Below are 19,731 nucleotides of genomic sequence, written 5' to 3' on the forward strand. Positions count from 1 at the left end.
AAATTGTGAATTTAGAATAAAATGTGATAGGACTGTCCAATCCAAACAGAATCCTAAGAAAGCGACTCTATAAAATGTGGAAAAGAGACCTGTTAAAATCAGAAGAAATGAATCTTTAAGAGTCCAGAGTATTTTTCTGAGCCAGAGAAGATGTTAAAGATGAAACAGATATACAGTTGCCTGTACAACAGATCAAACAAAAATGATCTCTTTTGGTACTCTGGAACTGCTGATGTGTATGTGGGAGTTACAAATAACTACGACTTAGTTTCTTTCTGTAAAGAAGCTTCCATTAAGAGTAGCAACTAGATAAAAACAAGGAAAGAATCAAACAGGTGCTGTTATAGAGGTGCAGAGAAAACATAGAGGAAAGAGTCATCAATCCTGGCCTGGGACGTTAGGAAGTGTTTGAAGAAAGCTTGATGATTTTAGGTGGGGTAAAACAAGAACACCTTCTCAGGTGGGTGTAAAAAGTGATCTGAACCACAGATGCTTGGAATTCAGTGACACTTTCAGGAGTCAGAAAGTGATCCAACATGAGTAGAGGATGGAAGGTGCAGGGAGAGGTAGAGGACGTCATGGAGAGTGCGTGGAGACAAGATAGGAAGGCCATGCATGAACTTCAAGGCAGTAGTTTTCATAGTACAGTCTAAGCATCCAAGTCCCCAAGGATGCTTATAAAAAGAGCACATTTCGAGGGCCCACCCCAGAGCTGTCACATCAGACTTTCTGGGAGGGAGCCGAGTAACATGCATTGAAGCCAACATCCCATGTGATTCTTCGGCACATTAATGTTTGAGAACTGTGTCAAGGACTTTGCTAAATGCCAGGCAACAAGGAGTGAGAACATTAACTAGGGCAATGCCATCATTTGCTCCGGGTTATGGAATGATTATTCTGTCAGAAGCATGAAAGACAGGCAACAAGGCCTGGGAGTTAGGGGAGGAAGACCGGGCAGGAGCTTCTACATGTACCAGGTGAGAGGAAATGAGGGTTGAGGAGGACAGCGGCAGGGCTCAGGGTCTGGCTGAACATGTGTTAAGAGAAAGCTGGAGGAAAATGGAATGGTCTTCAAGCCTGGCTGCCAGGAAGGAGGCACTGAGATGGCAAGTCCAGGTGAAGAGGATGGCCATCGGGTCAGGGTCTCTTGTTTTGTTTCAAACTGGTTGCTTTTGATGTGCTGTCGTGACACCAAAGTCTGAGGTCCTGCCAAGTGAGATGTCTCATCTGGTCCTCCAGATGAGAGGAGCACACCTAGATCACAGCACAGAAGGGAGACCACAGGTGCGCACAGGCCAGAGAGAGCCTGACAATAAAGCAGTATGATGATGATCTCGTACACCTAGAAAATGCCTTTCAAAGGGTTACCCAGAAAAACAAAGCACACTCTTTTGGAGGAAAGGACTTCAGGGGCCTCAAGTACTTGTGCTTATTCCTCCCTTAGGGGTTTGTTGTCATGAAGGCACAGTAAAATTATTTAACATTTGTAAACTCAAGACATATGAATGCCATGTTCAAGTTAAGCCTACCAGCTTCTGAATTTCTTTTAGCTTTCTGAGGCTAAGTGAATTGCAATGGATCGCTATAGATCTTAATAGCAAGCTGGCATCTCTTAAGTGGGCTCTTATTTTTGCTGTGCCTCTGCCTATATGTAGGATGAGAAGAAGGTTAGAAAAAGTTTAAAAATATGGGCTCTGTACCACTGTTTCCTTAAGTTTATATATAAAATACCCTTCTGGGTCAGGCGTGGTGGCTCACGCTTGTAATCCTAGCACTTTGGGAGGCCGAGGCAGGTGGATCACTTGAGGCTAGGAGTTCAAGACCAGCCTGGCCAACATGATGAAACCCTGTCTTTACTAAAAATACAAAAATAAAAAATAAAAAATTAGCTGGGCGTGGTGGCAGGTGCCTGGAATCTCAGCTACTCAGGAGGGTGAGGCAGGAGGATCACTTGAACCTACAAGGCAGAGGTTGCAGTGAGTGGAGATCACACTATTGCACTCCAGCCTAGGCGACAAGAGCAAAAAACTCCATCTCAAAACAAAACAAAACAAAGCAAAACAAACAAAAAAAACAAAAAACAAAAAAACAAAAAAAACCCTCTGTTTGTACTGGGTTATTCCTCTACCCCACCGTGCAACCCAAGTCCACAGTCACCCTCCACAGCCTGGGCAGGAATGCTCTGGGAGGAAGTCTTTTCCAAGTGAGCTGCCTTTACGTTTTTGCCATAAAATGACCATACTTTCAGTTCTTTCAGTTCTAACGCAGTACCTTGCACATACCAGGCACTTCATAAATATGTGTGGATTCGATGCTCATTAATTACATTGAATTACCTTAATTATTCAAGAGTTATTTTTTAGATTACTCCTATTGAGTTATTTTCTCCAATCCTTTCTGGATTTCAAAATAGTGTGTAAAGAATGGGGAGAGGTTAATTCAGAAACTAATTTCCATTTTAAGGCCTCAATCAGAAGCATGAGTTTTCTATCCTAGTCACTGCTATGTGTAATGCAACAGACTTAATTTTAACTTCCATTGATACACAATTATGTGGGGAGCAATGAGTTAATAGCAAGATAAATGATTTTAAAAGGCTTAGATCCATAAAGCAAATATTTGAACAGAAAAAATTCACATGAGCTCTCTGAATATTTTTTCAGTGAGCCTAACCCTCATTCTCAACATTGGGATTTGCTTCACCTGCTGTATAAGTCATAATTTCTCAAGGAGTAGTAAGCATCTTTGTTCCTTTGTTCAGTTATAACAAATTAATATTATTTCACTTAGTCAGTTATTCATTATCACACATTTATTGGGAATTAACTATACTCCAGCCAGTAGAAAGAAATGATCCCTGTGTTTAAGAAGCCATGGAAAACTCATTTAGTCCCAAACACGCATAAGTAAGAAATCACCCAAAGAAAACAAGTAGAGTGACTAGGGTAAGCTAAATCCGTATTAAGCCCACTGTCTGATTTGAATGTGCTTTGGACTTCAGGATAATGTTGGTTTTCTTAATTGATTTTTAATATCCAATAGTCTACAGGATTTTGATTGCTACTAGTGGCAAAGCAGTCTCACTAGTCATTTAAATTTATAATCTCGGAAGAAGCAATCATATTTTCCTAGTAGACGACGCTACTTACAGTTCTCCTAAATTTTTTAATGAAGAAAATGTCTTCTCTGGAACAAAACCAATTTGATTTCTAGGCAGAAACCTGTAAGACATGGCGAGAATCAGCATGTGGGTTTGTGTCTGCTGTAGTAATCAGTTCTCATTGGGAGAGGCCACTGATCCAGGCAGAATTTTATAAGCCTCCCTTGAAGTCTTCAAGGGAGGCATCTTTTAGAGTGGAACCTAAGGCGGGACTTTCTCACCGTGGACATCCCCATGTTCTCTTCAGGAAGTGCTGTCACGAGCAATTTGAGGTCCTGAGTGCGGTCTAGAAAGCTGCACTTTGTTTGGATCTAATTATTTTAGAAAATGTCTCTTTTAATTTTCCTTTTCCATTCTTTTTTCCAGTCACCCATCCAATCAACAAACATTACGAAATGCTTACTAAATGTGGAAAACTATCATTAAAACAAAACCAAAACACTCATGTTTCAAAGCTTTCCAGCACGAATGCACTGATTGACCAAACCATCTGCCTTCCTGCCCCCATAAAAACAGAAACAGCTATCAGAATCATGAGGCAGAATCTTTGGCTAATCAGAATGCATTCGATGTTTTTCCTTTTAGATGAAATTATGATTTTTTTTTTCTTTAGGGAGAAAGACATCAAATGCTAAGAGTCATTGGCTAATCATTGTACAGCTAACCACTTTCACATACATTATTTCCCTTCCTTGGTGACCACGGGGTTAGGAAACTGGAACTCTCAGGTCCCAGTTCAGCTGAGAAGGTGCACAGAAATAAGGAAGGCACATGATGTCCCTAAAGGGTGGGCACCTTAACTTGAGGCTCAGCCCCAACATCCAAATCAATAAATCGGTGTGTGCATTTTCTAGCACTGCAGTGTCAGACCAAGGCTGTAAACAAAACGCTACTTTAAAATTCTTTGTCAATGTTTTCTTTTTAACTTCCAAATATATAGGGTTTCCCCTCATTTAGTGAAGTCTATTGTATACTTACAGCACTGTGAGCGAATTGCACGACAGAAACGTAGAATTTGTGAGATACTTTATTCGATTGCCTTCCAAATCCCTGGAAGTCATGGAGGAAAGATATTTTTAATTTTTTTTTGTACAAATCATTTGCTTAGAGATACTTTTTAAAACAGTTCTCAAGTTTATTTTTACTTCATTCTAGTTGTTACTATGCTTTCCTCTTAATTATTGCAAGGTTAATACTACTATTATTGCAAGGTTAGTACTAATATTGCAAGCATAACTAATATTATGCTTCTTTCCCCCTTCCAACTAATGTTAATAAAATTGAGGAAAGGGCAGCCTAACATTTAGTGAGTGTCTTTCTGTGCTGAACACTATGCTATTAATTATAATATTGCCCAACCCATCATAAACTACCATTGATTGGGCTTTTATGGTGCCAGGTGCTGTTCTACATGCATCACACAGCACTCCTGCCAAATTGCTGTTATTACCCCCCATTTAACATAAGAGAAATCCGAGGCTCTTGGTGATTTACTTTCATTCTGGTCACACAGCTAGTAAGTGGTAGAAATGACCCAGCCCAGATCTGTCAGAATCTAAAGCCTAGACTCTTAACTACCATGTCTGTGGCGTCATTGATCATTACATCCTCACATTCCCTCCAACATCAGGTAGACGTTTTTGTCTCTGTTTTGCTGAAGGAGAATCTCAGGCCAAAGTTATCCTGTACATACTGAACACCAGAGTCAGGATACGAATCCTGATCTGTGTGATGCCAAAGTGCAGGCTCTTTCTGTGATTCCTCAAGGACGCTAATGCCAAGGGCAACGCTGCTCAAAATGGCATGGACGCAGCCTCAGCGCTGCCTGGAACTTGCTAGAAATGCAGATTCTTGCCCTAGACCAACTGAATCAGAAACTCTAGCACTGAAGTCCAGCCGTCTGTGTCTCAGCATGTCCACTCGTTGTTTACGACTCATGCTGACGTTTGATAAGCACTGCTGGGGAGCTTTCATTCTGCCAGGTAATTCTGCAGGTCAGTGGCATCCCACATACTCGGACAGCGCCCTTCGGAACACTCTGATATTCCTGCTTCAAGCAATGCGGAGGACTAAGAAACAGCCCATTTTTCTGCCAAGTCTCCTGATTTCTCTTCATAGTCAGCTTCTTACAGTCTTCCCCAAATATGGCAATAGCTATTTTTCTGCTTCTGAACTTTTCTTGTAGTCACACTAAAATCACCAATCCCTTTGTCATTTTAAGAAAATCCCATTTTAAAACTATCTTGGAGATTTGTATAGGAACTTGAGATGTACATTTTTTTCACACAATATACTGTGATTAAAAATAACAAACACCGTACTCTCCTAAAAATCCAAATATTGTGAAATAGAATGGAAAAAATGTTTTTCATGATCTCAGAAGTAGGACACTTTGGGGTTGTGGGAGCAATTGTCCAACTTGATAGCAAGTAAGTGAAGAGGAAAACCCTCCCCAGAACGAGTTTTCTCCTGTCTGGCCTTTCTTCCTGTCTGACCTCTCAGCTTCCTACCCTCTGTGTTGAAAGGCTGTCAGTTGCAATCAGGCCGTCTTGCTACCTGTGTATTTTTATTGCGTGTCTATTTTTTCCCACGTGTTTGTGGAAGCCCATTGTGAAAATGAGTGTCTCAGGAACCCTGAGCTCTGAGGCTGGTTCCTCACCTTCTGCTGACTGATGCCCCTTTTGGGGAGGGAGAGCACGCTAAGCCCCTGATATTTGTCTGCTACCTTTACTCTTTCCTGTGTGTCTCCTATTGTGTATATGCACGTGTTTAGTTTCTAAGTATTTTCTTTTCACCTATTCTTATTCTCATGGTGTTCAGGTCATTATTCCCATTTTTAATAGTGGCACACTTATGTGAGACCTCTATTGTTTTAGAAGCTTTTGACAGCATATATTTAAATAAATACATAAAAATAAACATCAGAAAAAAAGCACAACACTACCTAATACTATTGTAACAAGAGATTTTGAAGTTAGTTCAGATAGGATGAAAAGCTGAAGTACTAAAACTTTATCATCTTATGGGTCTTGAGTTCCATGATTTGACTGAGAAGAGTTCCAGCAGTGGTACCATCAGCATTTTCACAGAACAGAAAAGCAATGGACATGACAATCCTGGTTGCTGCAGAAGACCGTGAAGGTGTATGTGGCAGGGAATGGTGGGTAATGGTGGTGAAGCTATGACGTAAATTAAATGAATGTTTTAAACAGGTATTGGTTAAAAGCTAACAAGGAGTAGAAATGGTTTAGTACATCCATCCTAACAAAGGCTTATTGAGCACCTATTATGTGCTTGTCATTGTCCTGATGCTGGGGTAGGAAGTCATACGATAGGTTTCTGCGTTCCCAGAATTTATGGAACAGTACAGAAGACATAAGCACCAAGGCGGGTGGATCACCTGAGGTCAGGGGTTGAAGACCAGCCTGGCCAATATGGTGAAACCCCATCTCTACTAAAAACATAAAAATTAGCCAGGCCTTGTGGTGCATGCCTGTAATCCCAGCTACTTGGGAGGCTGGGGCAGGAGAATCACATGTTCCCAGGAGACAGAGCTTGCAGTGAGCTGAGATTGCACCACTGCACTCCAGCCTAGGTAACAGAGTGAGACTCCATCTCAAAAAGAAAAAAAAAGAAAGACATAAACCCAATGACTATATGGCGATAGTACCCTGAGATAGGGGTGAGGTGTAGAAAATGGTCTGTGTGGTGGAGTTTTGTACATGATGCAATGAGTGGGAGTACATAGGCGGCTGCTGAAACTGGTTTGTGTGTCAGGAATGGCTTCCTGGAGGTGATGTTTAAGTTGTCTTTTGAAGGAAATGTTTAAGTTATCCAAAAGAATAAGGGAGCAAGACTTTTTAAGTCCAAGGAACAATATGCTTAGGGAATTGACTGTAGGAGCAGTAGTTTGATATATGCATAGGAGGGTCAGGGACAGCATCTGGATGGGGTAAGGAATGGAAAATGAGAGTCTTGGATGCCCAAAGGGAAGGCCAAACTTTACCCTCACCCTTTGGGAACCCTCAAATAATTTTGAAACCGAGAAGGTAATATGATCAGATTTTGGTTTGGGAAAGAAATTATAGATGGACTTTCTAGATAACCTTGAATTAACTTTATGGCTAGTTTCCTTAATCAGGGCAAATAACAAATTAATTCCTAAATACTCACACCCAGTTGAGTTGAGGCATTTGGGCACACATCTGCTTGGGAAGAGCTTCTAAGTAGTTATTTACCATAGACCTTTACGCAAAGAAAATATTAATTAGAAATAAAATGATATGACACTTTTAGGACAGTCTTTTTATTATTTTAAAATTTCAAAACTTGCATGCTAAAATTAATATCTTATGATGAAGAACATATATAACTATTTCAAAATGGTCTTTAAAATATGTGTATGGCAAAGATTAGGGAGCAGATGTTGTCAAAGAAACTATGAATGCATAAGTATGATACATATCCTAGGAACAGATGTTACACAGTTTAATTTTATGAGATGAAACAAAAGTATATATTGGGTAATAATTTTGAAGTTCATGGTAATTTTCCTTGTAAACTTCAGGTTGTAAACTTCAGTGCTATACATCCAAAGTTTCTTCTTAAGGGCATCATTAATCATTTATAATATTAAAGGGCCACATTGGAAACTGCATTAAATTGGAGAAGTGACAGTAGGGGGAATTTGGGGAAAGAAAACAACTCATGAGCATGTTAAGCTGCACGATTAATTTATGATATTGTGATTCCTTTTGACAGATGGAAAAATAATGATGTTATATGATCAGTAGTAAAGGAACATAATAATCCCCTGCTGATAAATCATTCCAGTGTATTAATAAACAGTGAAAATATTATTGTGAGAACAGCTCTGTTGGTAGGACAAAGATTTTGAAAGTTTCAGTGAGTCTTGCTGGGCAAAGGCACATTTTCCTCCGTTAAAAGTGGAGTTGGAAATGAATTCCTGGGAGATTCTAAGAAAATATAAAAGTAGTTAGGATATGAAAATTAATACTACCTTTGGTCAACCACTGCAGATAAAAACGTGCCTTAGTACTAAAGCAAATTAAAGGGGATAGAAAAATCAACTAGTAGGTTTAAAATACTCATCGTAATCTGGTCAGCTCTTCCCTTTGAGCCATGGCTAGAAAGTGGTATATTAGCAATAACTGTGGCTGGAAACACAGGAGAAGTTTTGACTAATAAAAATTTTTGTGGGCTTGATTTTGTTAAAAGTTCTTTTTGTAAGCTAGCGCTAGATGTCATTGCAATGTATCGGTAGACATATTGAAAGGTTGATGAATACTTACAGGAAAAACAAGGAATTTAATCCCGTAAACAAGCGCTGTGAAATTCTGGTTATTGGATTGTCATCTAGAATTCTGATAAAATGTATCAAGAAACATTTCCAATATTAGAGACATTTGTGAAATAAAACCTGCCTCCCCTCAACACCTGGCTTACTCCTTTGTGTGCTTCCATACTTGGCTCACCTGTCCCTTCCCTGAGAGCTTTTCCTTCCCTCTGTGGTTGGAGCAACTGTTTCCTCCAAATTCCTACAGCTTCCATCCCACTTATCAAGTTGGATCCTGATTGTTTTGCTTTCTCCCTGCTGCCTCCACCTCCTGCTGGACTTAACGACCCAGGTTGTATCTGTCGACTCTGGGTACCCGGGTCTGGCACAAACTCCATGTATTGAATGCATTTGGCCCCATAAATGCTCTAACCTACTGATTGACTGAGCTGAAGGATGAATGAAAATATAATTTTTAGGAAATCACAGAGGGTTCTTTGGTCTCATGGTGTTAAACTGATGTATTAAATAAGGTGTGTATAAATCAATGGATGGATGTCATGCTATCCATAAGGAGCTTTCTGGGTGAAAGAGTGAAACTATTTGCATATTCAAACCACTGTTTTAAACTATATGTTGTAGAAGAAATTAGAGTAAGGGGAAATAGGGCTCTATTCCTCTTGTTGCCTGTGAAACCAGGTTGTGTTTCCTCTTACTTGCAGTGGCTGGTGAGGGCAGGATTGGGAGAAGGGAGCCACATTGAGCACCTACTATATATCAGGAGCTTTGCCTGTGGAACTGTTATGTGATATAATCCTCACAACATCCCTCTTGAAAAGGAATTATAGTTTACAGATGAAAATAAAGAGGTCTAGGAAAATTAAGAAAGTTGCCTGGGCTGGGCACAGTGGTTCATGCCTGTAATCTTAACACTGAGAGTATCAGGCAGGCAGATCGCTTGAGCTCAGGAGTTGGAGACCATCCTGGGCAACATGGTGAGACCCACCCCATCTCTACTAAAAATACAAAACATGGCCGGGCGCGGTGGCTCAAGCCTGTAATACCAGCACTTTGGGAGGCCGAGACGGGCGGATCACGAGGTCAGGAGATCGAGACCATCCTGGCTAACACGGTGAAACCCTGTCTCTACTAAAAAATACAAAAAACTAGCCGGGCGAGGTGGCGGGCGCCTGTAGTCCCAGCTACTCGGGAGGCTGAGGCAGGAGAATGGCGTAAACCCGGGAGGCGGAGCTTGCAATGAGCTGAGATCCGGCCACTGCACTCCAGCCCGGGAGACAGAGCGAGACTCCGTCTCAAAAAAAACAAAAAACAAAAAACAAAAAAAACAAAACATTAGCTGGGTATAGTGGCTCACACATGTAGTTCCAACTACTCGGGAGGCTGAGGTGGGAGGGTTGCTTGAGTCCTGGATATTGAGGCTGCAGTGAGTCAAGATTGTACCAGTGCACTCCAGCCTGCATGACAGAGTGACACCTTGTCTCAAAAAAAAAAAAAAAAACAGAAGGAAAGAAGGAAGGAAGGAAGGAAAGAAGGAAGGCAAGAAAGAAAGAAAGAAGAAGAAGGAGGAAGGAAGGAAGGAAAGAATGAAGGAAGGAAGGAAGAAAGGAAGGAAGGAAGAAAGGAAGGAAGGCAGGCCTGGAAGACTAAGCACGGGGCTAAGAGTGAGAAAGAAAGAGAGAGAGAAAGAGAGAAAAGAAAAGAAAAGACAAAAGAAAAAGTTGCCTGGAAGACTAAGCAGGGGACTAAGGGCAAGGCACACAGAAGGGCCTGGATGAAGCTGAGGCCCTAGCTTTTTCCACTAGACCAGGCCAACCTGCAGAAAATGGGCAAACAATACAGAAAGCCTTCTAACCGCCCCTTGTGTATTTTCCTGGTGAAAGCACAGACATCTGACGTGAGGTTTCTTGGAACGGAGCTGGTGGTTAAGTCTGAAAAGTGGTGAAATACCACAAGCTATCATGTTTTCAGACTTCTCTCTGAATGCTCTAGAAAGCAGAACAAGTTCTTAACTTCCTTACTTTTCAGTACAGTGGTTGTCAGCAGAGGTCAATTTTTCCTCCCAAGGGACATTCAGCGATGTCTGGAAACATTTTTAGTTATCACAACTCTTGGGAGAAGGGGTATACTACAGGCATCTAGTGGGTAGAGGCCACAGGTGGTGCTTAGCATCCTAAAATGCACAGGACATACTCTGACCTTCCACCCTACCCTTCCCCAAAACAAGCATTAAGTGAGCAAAAATATCAGTAGTCCTGAGGTTGAGGATTCCTGCTCTTGGTGAGCACTGGATGGATGGATGGCTTAGCAAGCCTACTGCAGAGCTCAGAAGGCCTCCTGAAGAAGCTTGGCCAGCTTCCTTTTCACATAACCACTACTTGACATGGCATTGAATTGCCTGGGTAAAGTTCTGCAGATTATATGATAATCAGAAAAGTAAGTATAAAAATAAGATATGTCAAACAGTGGAAACGATGAGCACTGTTGTATATCATCAAGACTAGGATGCTTTATGGAGAAAGAAGAATTAGAGTACTTACAGCCAAGTTAGCTGATGTAAGTCTTTGAATATTCCAGGTCTGAGAGTTGTGATGCGGTTGTGGTTGAGATATCTACAAAGAGCATGGGTGAGTTAATTAGGCAAACTCAACACCCCATTTTAGTCACATATAATTAGAATAGGAGCCATTGGTGATGATCATGAATATGGACATCTGCGTCTGAAAGCACTCGGCTGAATGAGCAGAGGGGGCACATTCAAGGGGTATCCAGAAGGTATAGATAACCACAAGCCCAGTGCGTGCAACACCAGGGCTGGGGCAGAGGAAGTGGTCCTAAAATATTTTGGGATATTACATCACGTTAGATTGTAAGGGTATGATAACTAAGTATGTGGGGCAATTTTTGCTTTTGTCCTTTTTGGTGACATCCTTAGTAGACTAGCATTTTAAGAAAATACATAGCAAGTTATCAAGAGTTAGAAAAGAAATAAAATGCTAAAATATTGAGGAAGTGACCCAAGCTAGAGAAGACAAGCTTAAGGAGAACCTTTATATGTCTTCTGGTAAAGGTAGGAATCTTTTAATGATTCTTTCAGTATAATAACTAATCTAAGTACTTTGTGATAACCTGTTCCTCCCATTTCCCTACGATCAAGTTGAGCCTTGAAAAAGTACCATTCTGTCCTTTTAGTCTTTACTTAAAATTATACTTACAATATGAGAAGGAGGTTACTCACAATATTTGTAGATTATATAATCCAAAAAATGCTTTCCTGGATATGTGTCTAATGCAATTACGCTGAAGAAATCTGGTAGGAATAAGATAGGAGAGTCAGGTGATTATGGTTTATGGACTGTATTAGGTTGTTGAACATGTTCTCCACTTTCTTTACCTGAAGACAACTATGAAATTGCCTTATAAAGGACAATGTCCTATTCTTATGTTGGGGAGATGTTGTCAGTGAGAAATGGCTATGAACTAGCCAATGCTTTTCTCCTAGTACTCGTGCAATGAGATTGAGGCATTTCTGATTCATGCCACTGAACTCCAGTGTGATGTGTCTGCGGAAGGATCTAGTCTTGTTTTAGCAAACTGGAACTACCGTGACCATCCTGTTCTGACGGGCAGGAGTTTCTGGCCATGTGAGACTAGCCAGCCTCTCACTGCTGAACTTTCTTCCTCTTTGTGCACAGAGATGCACCTTTAACTCCCCATTTATCTTTATTCTATTCCCGTGAATAAAGGAGAGGGCAAGTTTTAATTCTTTTCTATTTCATGATGCAAAGTGAGAAGGACAAGGCAAGTTAGGTACTCAGAATATGAAAGGACATCAGTAGTTGAACCAGGACAAGTATGCCAATTTCAAGTCACAGGATCAGGACTGCCTTAACCTCTGAAGCAACTTAACAATACAGTATTGATTCCGTAATTGCACTGTCAGGAGTATCTAAGTAAATAATTTCCATTTGCTGTCTTCATTGTACAATGGGAAGTTAGCTCTGAATTCCTATTCTCTGAAGCCTCTCAGGGTCAGGCAATACCTACACTAATACTAACAAATTGTTACATAGTCTTTTGAATGGCTTCCGTTTCTCTTATTTTGGTTTGAATTGCTTCCTAAACTATTACACAATGCTGTTTCATTGCTATGATAGTCTACTACAAAACTATCTGTAGATCACATGCTCATTTGACATCTGGCTATACTGTGAATTTTATTATACCATAATTATTTCCTAGCAGAGCTCCCAGCCTTTGCCTCTGAGTCACGATTGTGTTATAAGAGTGCCAGGATGGCTGGGCGCCGTGGCTCAAGCCTGTAATCCCAGCACTTTGGGAGGCCGAGGGATCACAAGGTCAGGAGATCGAGACCATCCTGGTTAACATGGTGAAACCCCATCTCTACTAAAAAATACAAAAAAACTAGCCAGGCATGGTGGCGGGCACCTGTAGTCCCAGCTACTTGGGAGGCTGAGGCAGGAGAATGGTGTGAACCTGGGAGGCGGAGCTTGCAGTGAGCCGAGATTGCGCTGTTGCACTCCAGCCTGGGCCACAGAGTGAGACTCCGTCCCAAAAAAAAAAAAAGAAAAAAAAAAAAAGAGAAGAGTACCAGGATAATGACTCTCTCAGACCTCAAGAGAGCCAGATAAAGCCAAGATCAGAGTGGTTACCAGAGGCCAGGAAGAGGGGAGATGAAGGGGGACAAATGAATAATTACTACCATTAAATTTTATACTTAAAAATGGTAAAGATAGTAAATTATATATATTTAACTTCAACTAAAAAAAAGAAAATGAAAGTAAATAAAGGTTATTAGAAAGGAAAAAAAAAAAAAAAAAAAAAAAAAAAAAAGCCAGGGCAGGCTTCCAGCTATCAACAAACACAATCTTTCACCCCAAGTACTTTACAAATATTGTCATTTTCCTTGTGTTCCTCCATGTGCAAAGGGTTGGCACTACAGAGCATTACGTCTGTGGTGATATGCAGAGCATCAATTTCAATCCTGCAAAGTAAACTTGAAACCCAGTGTGACCTTGTGCCATCTTAACCCCCCCCCATTCCCTGTACCATATCTGTGGGGAGATGCTTCACAGAGCAGCATAAATTCTGCTTTTCGTTTAAGATTCTGCTATGAATAGGATGAACTCACACAGATCAATATCTGTTTTAGCACTTTCAGAGCCTTGAGACTGATGCAATGAAAGTTAATATGATGAATTATGCTACAGTAGCAAATGAAAATAGAAAAAGAGCAAAATACTCTATTGTAGGTATATTGAAGTTTCTCTTAAATATACAATTCACTACTTAACTAATGCTAAGTTACATTTTATTCAGGATGATAAATTCAAAAATGGAATGTATATTTTACCTACATGTTGTCACATCTTGAAGAGATGAGTGCAGTTGCAAATTGTGAATTTGACCTTATGCTTTTGTCTTATAAGTCAAGGGAAAGAAAGAGTAAAACCAATGATCCACACAACTCATCTGATGTGTACAACCTATCTGCCTTCACTGACATCAGTTAAAACTCAAACTCTTACATAATGAAGAGCTTCTAGTTTTCTATTTCGTTGGCTGGCTGCCACCCCATAGAGAACTGTAGTCCCTTCCACATTCCGTGTCTCAGACTTAGGCTGCTGAACTTGAACTCCATCCTCTAGCCTCTGCTGTCTTTTTTACAGAATAGTAGCTTAAAGAATGTGAGGGGATATCTGGAAACATGACAACTTGGCAAGTGGTGCCCTCTTTTTATTCAGAGCTGAGATATGAGCCCATTTAATATACTTTACACTGAATGCCTTTTCTAAGAATAACTTACAGGTTCATGAATTCCTGCTGTTTCAGCTGTCAGGACTATGCCAGGAATTTATGTACCCGAAACTAAAGCAAATAAAGGCTTTAATGACATGCATGTTTATAGGCTATTTTTGAATGTGCCATTTTGTATTCAAGAGCCAGGCAGACACCTTGGATTTCATTTTATTGCCAGTGATTGGATTTAACGAGAACCCAGATTAAGAAGGAATTCCTAATTTATAAAAGGTTTTTGTTACAATAAGAAGGAGAACTGCTGTTTGTTTCCATGGTAGCAGTGATAAAGTATTATAGTCAATCCCACAAATTGTATTTTATTTCTCTGAAAGGTCATTTGAAACTGCATCCACCCACAATTTAGAAAGGCCTGACATTTTAAAAGATTATTAAAATGAATAAACTGATCAATAGTAGAAGCATTCAGATCAGTTAAGCAACACTTATTCATCTGGCAATTAAGATTTTGATTTAGGAATTTGGTGTGTTTTTTTTTTTTGGATGCCTAAATGACCTCAACTGCACTGTGAATATTCAGAGTATTCCAGACAGGAGACTGCCTTGACATTAAATTTGGTGATCTCGCAGGACAACAGTCCCCAACCTTTCTGGCACCAGGGACTGGTTTGGTAGAAAACAATTTTTCTTTTTCTTTTTCTTTTTTTTTTTTTGCTTTTAAAACAGAATTATGCTCTGTCACCCAGGCTGGAGTGCTGTGATGAGATCTCGGCTCACTGCAATTTGGACTTTTTGGGTTCAAGCAATTCTCCTGCCTCACCCTCTTGAGTAGCTGGGACTACAGACACACGCCACCACGCCCGGCTAATGTTTTTGTTGTATTTTTAGTAGAGACGTTCACCATGTTGGCCAGGCTGGTCTCAAACTTCTGACCTCAACTGATCCACCTGCCTCAGCCTCCCAAAGTGCTAGGATTATAGGTATAAGCCACCGTGCCTGGCCAATTTTTCTATGGATGGGGAGGGGGTATGGTTTCAGGATGATTCAAGTGCATTACATTTATCATTAGAGTCTCTTAAAGAGTGTACAACCTAGATCCCTTGCATGTGCAGTTCACAATAGTGTTCACACTCCTGTGAGAATCTGATGCCACTGCTGATGTGACAGGAGGAGGCAGAGCTCAGCTTTGCTTGCTCCCCCGCCACTCACCTCCTGCTGTGCAGCCCAGTTCCTAACACACCACAGACTGGTACCCGTCCGTGGTTCAGGGTCTGGGGATACCCCTGTCATAGAATATAATCTGTTAAATATGCAGATTAACTTTATTAACTCAATACAGTCTAAAACACATATTTGTGCATGTCTGTTCTCTGCCGAAACAGAATAAAATTCAGATGTCTTAGCTGGCATACAATCATGATTCAGTGACCTCTCCGGCGTATGCTCCATCATCTCCTGTGGGGATGCCTTTCCTTTAGGCAAACTGCCTGTTCACTCTCTTCTCAACATCCTTCGGACGTTTCTACTTATATTTCTTTCTTCTCCCTGGTGAAGATGCTCCCCACCTTCTCTTTAGTTCTACATGTTAGTCCTACCCATTGTTCACTCAGCAAATACTCCTTAATCCTTGTGGGTTTCTTACCATGTATGCTACGACACAGGCCTCAATAGACTAAGAGAGAATCAGGAGGGCTCTCCAGCCCATGAGGAGCATATGGTGGTCAGAGAGTTGTTCCTTCAAGAGGGAAAGTGAGGGCTTCATGAAAATAGAATTGTAGTTGACCCAAGTCATGTGCAAAACTCAAACAGTAGAGAATACTGTGGCAATAAAAATGTGTGTCTAGTTTTATTGTAGAAGCAAGAAAGTGTTAAGGAAAGTCTCAGTTTGCCTCCTGGGACCTGTTTTATAATGTTGTGAGATAATATAAAAGGAACAACTGCTTATTTCTCAACTCCTACTTTGTTCCTGTCTTCTGGATCAAAGAAGGTGGTCTCAGGATTGAAGAAATGGAAAGGCTATGTGGCAGGCAGCTCAGTGAAAGCCCAAGATGGTAGAAGGTGTTAATCAAAATTAATTAAAGCCCTCTAGTTTGGAAATTTTCTCCCAGAAATTGAGAAATGCCAAAAACTGGTCGGGCGGAGCAAGATGGCTGAATAGGAACAGCTCCAGTCTCCATCTCCCAGCGCAAGCAACACAGAAGACCGGTGATTTCTGCATTTTCAACTGAGGTACTGGGGTCATCTCACTCGGGAGTGCCAGACAATCCGTGCGGGTCAGCTGCTGCAGCCTGACCAGCGAGAGCTGAAGCAGGGTGAGGCATCGCCTCACCTGGGAAGCGTGAGGGGGAAGGGAGTCCCTTTTCCTAGCCAGGGGAACTGAGACACACAACACCTGGAAAATCGGGTAACTCCCACCCCAATACTGCGCTATAACACCGGCACACTGGAGAATATATCCCACACCTGGCCGGGAGGGTCCCACGCCCACGGAGCCTGCCTCCTTGCTAACACAGCAGTCTGCGGCAATCTAACCGGAAGGCAGCAGCGAGGCTGGGGGAGGGGCGCCCGCCATTGCTGAGGCTTAAGTAGGTAAATAAAGCCGCTGGGAAGCTCGAACTGGGTGGAGCTCACAGCAGCTCAAGGAAACCTGCCTGTCTCTGTAGACTGCGCCTCTGGGGACAGGGCTCAGCTAAAGGAGCAGAAGCCTGTGCAAACACGAACGACTCTGTCTGACAGCTTTGAAGAGAGCAGTGGATCTCCCAACACAGAGGTTGAGATCTGAGAAGGGGCAGTCTGCCTGCTTAAGTGGGTCCCTGACCCCTGAGTAGCCTAACTGGGAGACATCCCCCACTAGGGGCAGTCTGACACCCCACACCTCACAGGGTGGAGTACACCCCTGAGAGAAAGCTTCCAAAGCAAGAATCAGACAGGTGCACTCGCTGTTCAGCAATATTCTGTCTTCTGCAACCCCTGCTGCTGATACCCAGGCAAACAGTGTCTGGAGTGGACCTCAAGCAATCTCCAACAGACCTATAGCTGAGGGTCCTGACTGTCAGAAGGAAAACTATCAAACAGGAAGGTCACCTATACCAAAACCCCATCAGTACGTCACCATCATCAAAGACCAGAGACAGATAAAACCACAAAGATGGGGAAAAAGCAGGGCAGAAAAGCTGGAAATTCAAAAAATAAGAGCGCATCTCCTCCTGCAAAGGAGCACAGCCCATCGCCAGCAACGGATCAAAGCTGGTCAGAGAATGATTTTGATGAGATGAGAGAAGAAGGCTTCAGTCCATCAAACCTCTCAGAGCTAAAGAAGGAATTACGTACCCAGCGCAAAGAAACTAAAAATCTTGAAAAAAGAGTGGAAGAATTGACAGCTAGACTAATTAATGCAGAGAAGGTCATAAACGAAATGACAGAGATGAAAACCATGACACGAGAAATACGTGACAAGCACAAGCTTCAGTAACCGACTCGATCAACTGGAAGAAAGAGTATCAGCGATGGAGGATCAAATGAATGAAATGAAGCGAGAAGAGAAACCAAAAGAAAAAAGAAGAAAAAGAAATGAACAAAGCCTGCAAGAAGTATGGGATTATGTCAAAAGACCAAATCTACGTCTGATTGGGGTGCCTGAAAGTGAGGGGGAAAATGGAACCAAATTGGAAAACACTCTACAGGATATCATCCAGGAGAACTTCCCCAACCTAGCAGGGCAGGCCAACATTCAAATTCAGGAAATACAGAGAACGCCACAAAGATACTCCTCCAGAAGAGCAACTCCAAGACACATAATTGCCAGATTCACTTCATTTCAAAGTTGAAATGAAGGAAAAAATCTTAAGGGCAGCCAGAGAGAAAGGTCGGGTTACCCACAAAGGGAAGCCCATCAGACTGACAGCAGATCTCTCGGCAGAAACTCTACAAGCCAGAAGAGAGTGGGGGCAATATTCAACGTTCTTAAAGAAAAGAATTTTAAACCCAGAATTTCATATCCAGCCAAACTAAGTTTCATAAGTGAAGGAGAAATAAAATTCTTTACAGATAAGCAAATGCTTAGAGATTTTGTCACCACCAGGCCTGCCTTACAAGAGACCCTGAAGGAAGCCCTAAACATGGAAAGGAACAACAGGTACCAGCCATTGCAAAAACATGCCAAAATGTAAAGACCATCGAGGCTAGGAAGAAACTGCATCAACTAATGAGCAAAATAACCAGTTAATATCATAATGGCAGGATCAAGTTCACACATAACAATATTAACCTTAAATGTAAATGGACTAAATGCTCCAATTAAAAGACACAGACTGGCAAACTGGATAAAGAGTCAAGACCCATCAGTCTGCTGTCTTCAGGAGACCCATCTCACATGCAGAGACATACATAGGCTCAAAATAAAAGGATGGAGGAAGATCTACCAAGCAAATGGAGAACAAAAAAAAGCAGGGGTTGCAATCCTAGTCTCTGATAAAACAGACTTTAAACCATCAAAGATCAAAAGAGACAAAGAAGGCCATTACATAATGGTAAAGGGATCAATTCAACAGGAAGAGCTAACGATCCTAAATATATATGCACCCAATACAGGAGCACCCAGATTCATAAAGCAAGTCCTTAGAGACTTACAAAGAGACTTAGACTCCCATACAATAATAATGGGAGACTTCAACACTCCACTGTCAACATTAGACAGATCAACGAGACAGAAAGTTAACAAGGATATCCAGGAATTGAACTCATCTCTGCACCAAGTGGACCTAATAGACATCTATAGAACTCTCCACCCCAAGTCAACAGAATATACATTCTTCTCAGCACCACATCACACTTATTCCAAAATTGACCACATAATTGGAAGTAAAGCACTCCTCAGCAAATGTAAAAGAACAGAAATTATAACAAACTGTCTCTCAGACCACAGTGCAATCAAACTAGAACTCAGGACTAAGAAACTCAATCAAAACCGCTCAACTACATGGAAACTGAACAACCTGCTCCTGAATGACTACTGGGTACATAACGAAATGAAAGCAGAAATAAAGATGTTCTTTGAAACCAATGAGAACAAGGATACAACATACCAGAATCTCTGGGACACATTTAAAGCAGTGTGTAGAGGGAAATTTATAGCACTAAGTGCCCACAAGAGAAAGCAGGAAAGATCTAAAATTGACACTCTAACATCCCAATTAAACGAACTAGAGAGGCAAGAGCAAACACATTCAAAAACTAGCAGAAGGCAAGAAATAACTAAGATCAGAGCAGAACTGAAGGAGATAGAGACACAAAAAACCCTCCAAAAAATCAATGAATCCAGGAGTTGGTTTTTTGAAAAGATCAACAAAATTGACAGACCGCTAGCAAGGCTAATAAAGAAGAAAAGAGAGAGGAATCAAATAGACGCAATTAAAAATGATAAAGGGGATATCACCACCGACCCCACAGAAATACAAACTACCATCAGAGAATACTATAA

The 19,731-nt window shown here is 41.3% G+C and overlaps 1 protein-coding gene across 2 annotated transcripts in view; it reads right to left on the bottom strand.

The window, feature by feature from the left end:
* Positions 1-19,731, bottom strand: part of RXFP2 (relaxin family peptide receptor 2) — a 77,635-nt gene that overhangs the window by 23,633 nt on the left and 34,271 nt on the right. The window contains exons 6-11 of one of the 2 annotated variants that reach the window (XM_023208673.2): positions 11,713-11,784; positions 11,015-11,086; positions 8,473-8,544; positions 7,334-7,405; positions 4,139-4,210; positions 3,150-3,221 (exon numbers count right to left, since the gene is read on the bottom strand). In XM_023208673.2, the coding sequence (XP_023064441.1) occupies positions 3,150-3,221; positions 4,139-4,210; positions 7,334-7,405; positions 8,473-8,544; positions 11,015-11,086; positions 11,713-11,784 (432 nt within the window). The remainder of the gene's footprint in view (positions 1-3,149; positions 3,222-4,138; positions 4,211-7,333; positions 7,406-8,472; positions 8,545-11,014; positions 11,087-11,712; positions 11,785-19,731) is intronic. The other variant, XM_023208674.1, reaches the window with a different exon arrangement.

Source organism: Piliocolobus tephrosceles, chromosome X (genome assembly GCF_002776525.5).
Source record: "Piliocolobus tephrosceles isolate RC106 chromosome X, ASM277652v3, whole genome shotgun sequence".
NCBI lineage: Eukaryota > Metazoa > Chordata > Mammalia > Primates > Cercopithecidae > Piliocolobus > Piliocolobus tephrosceles.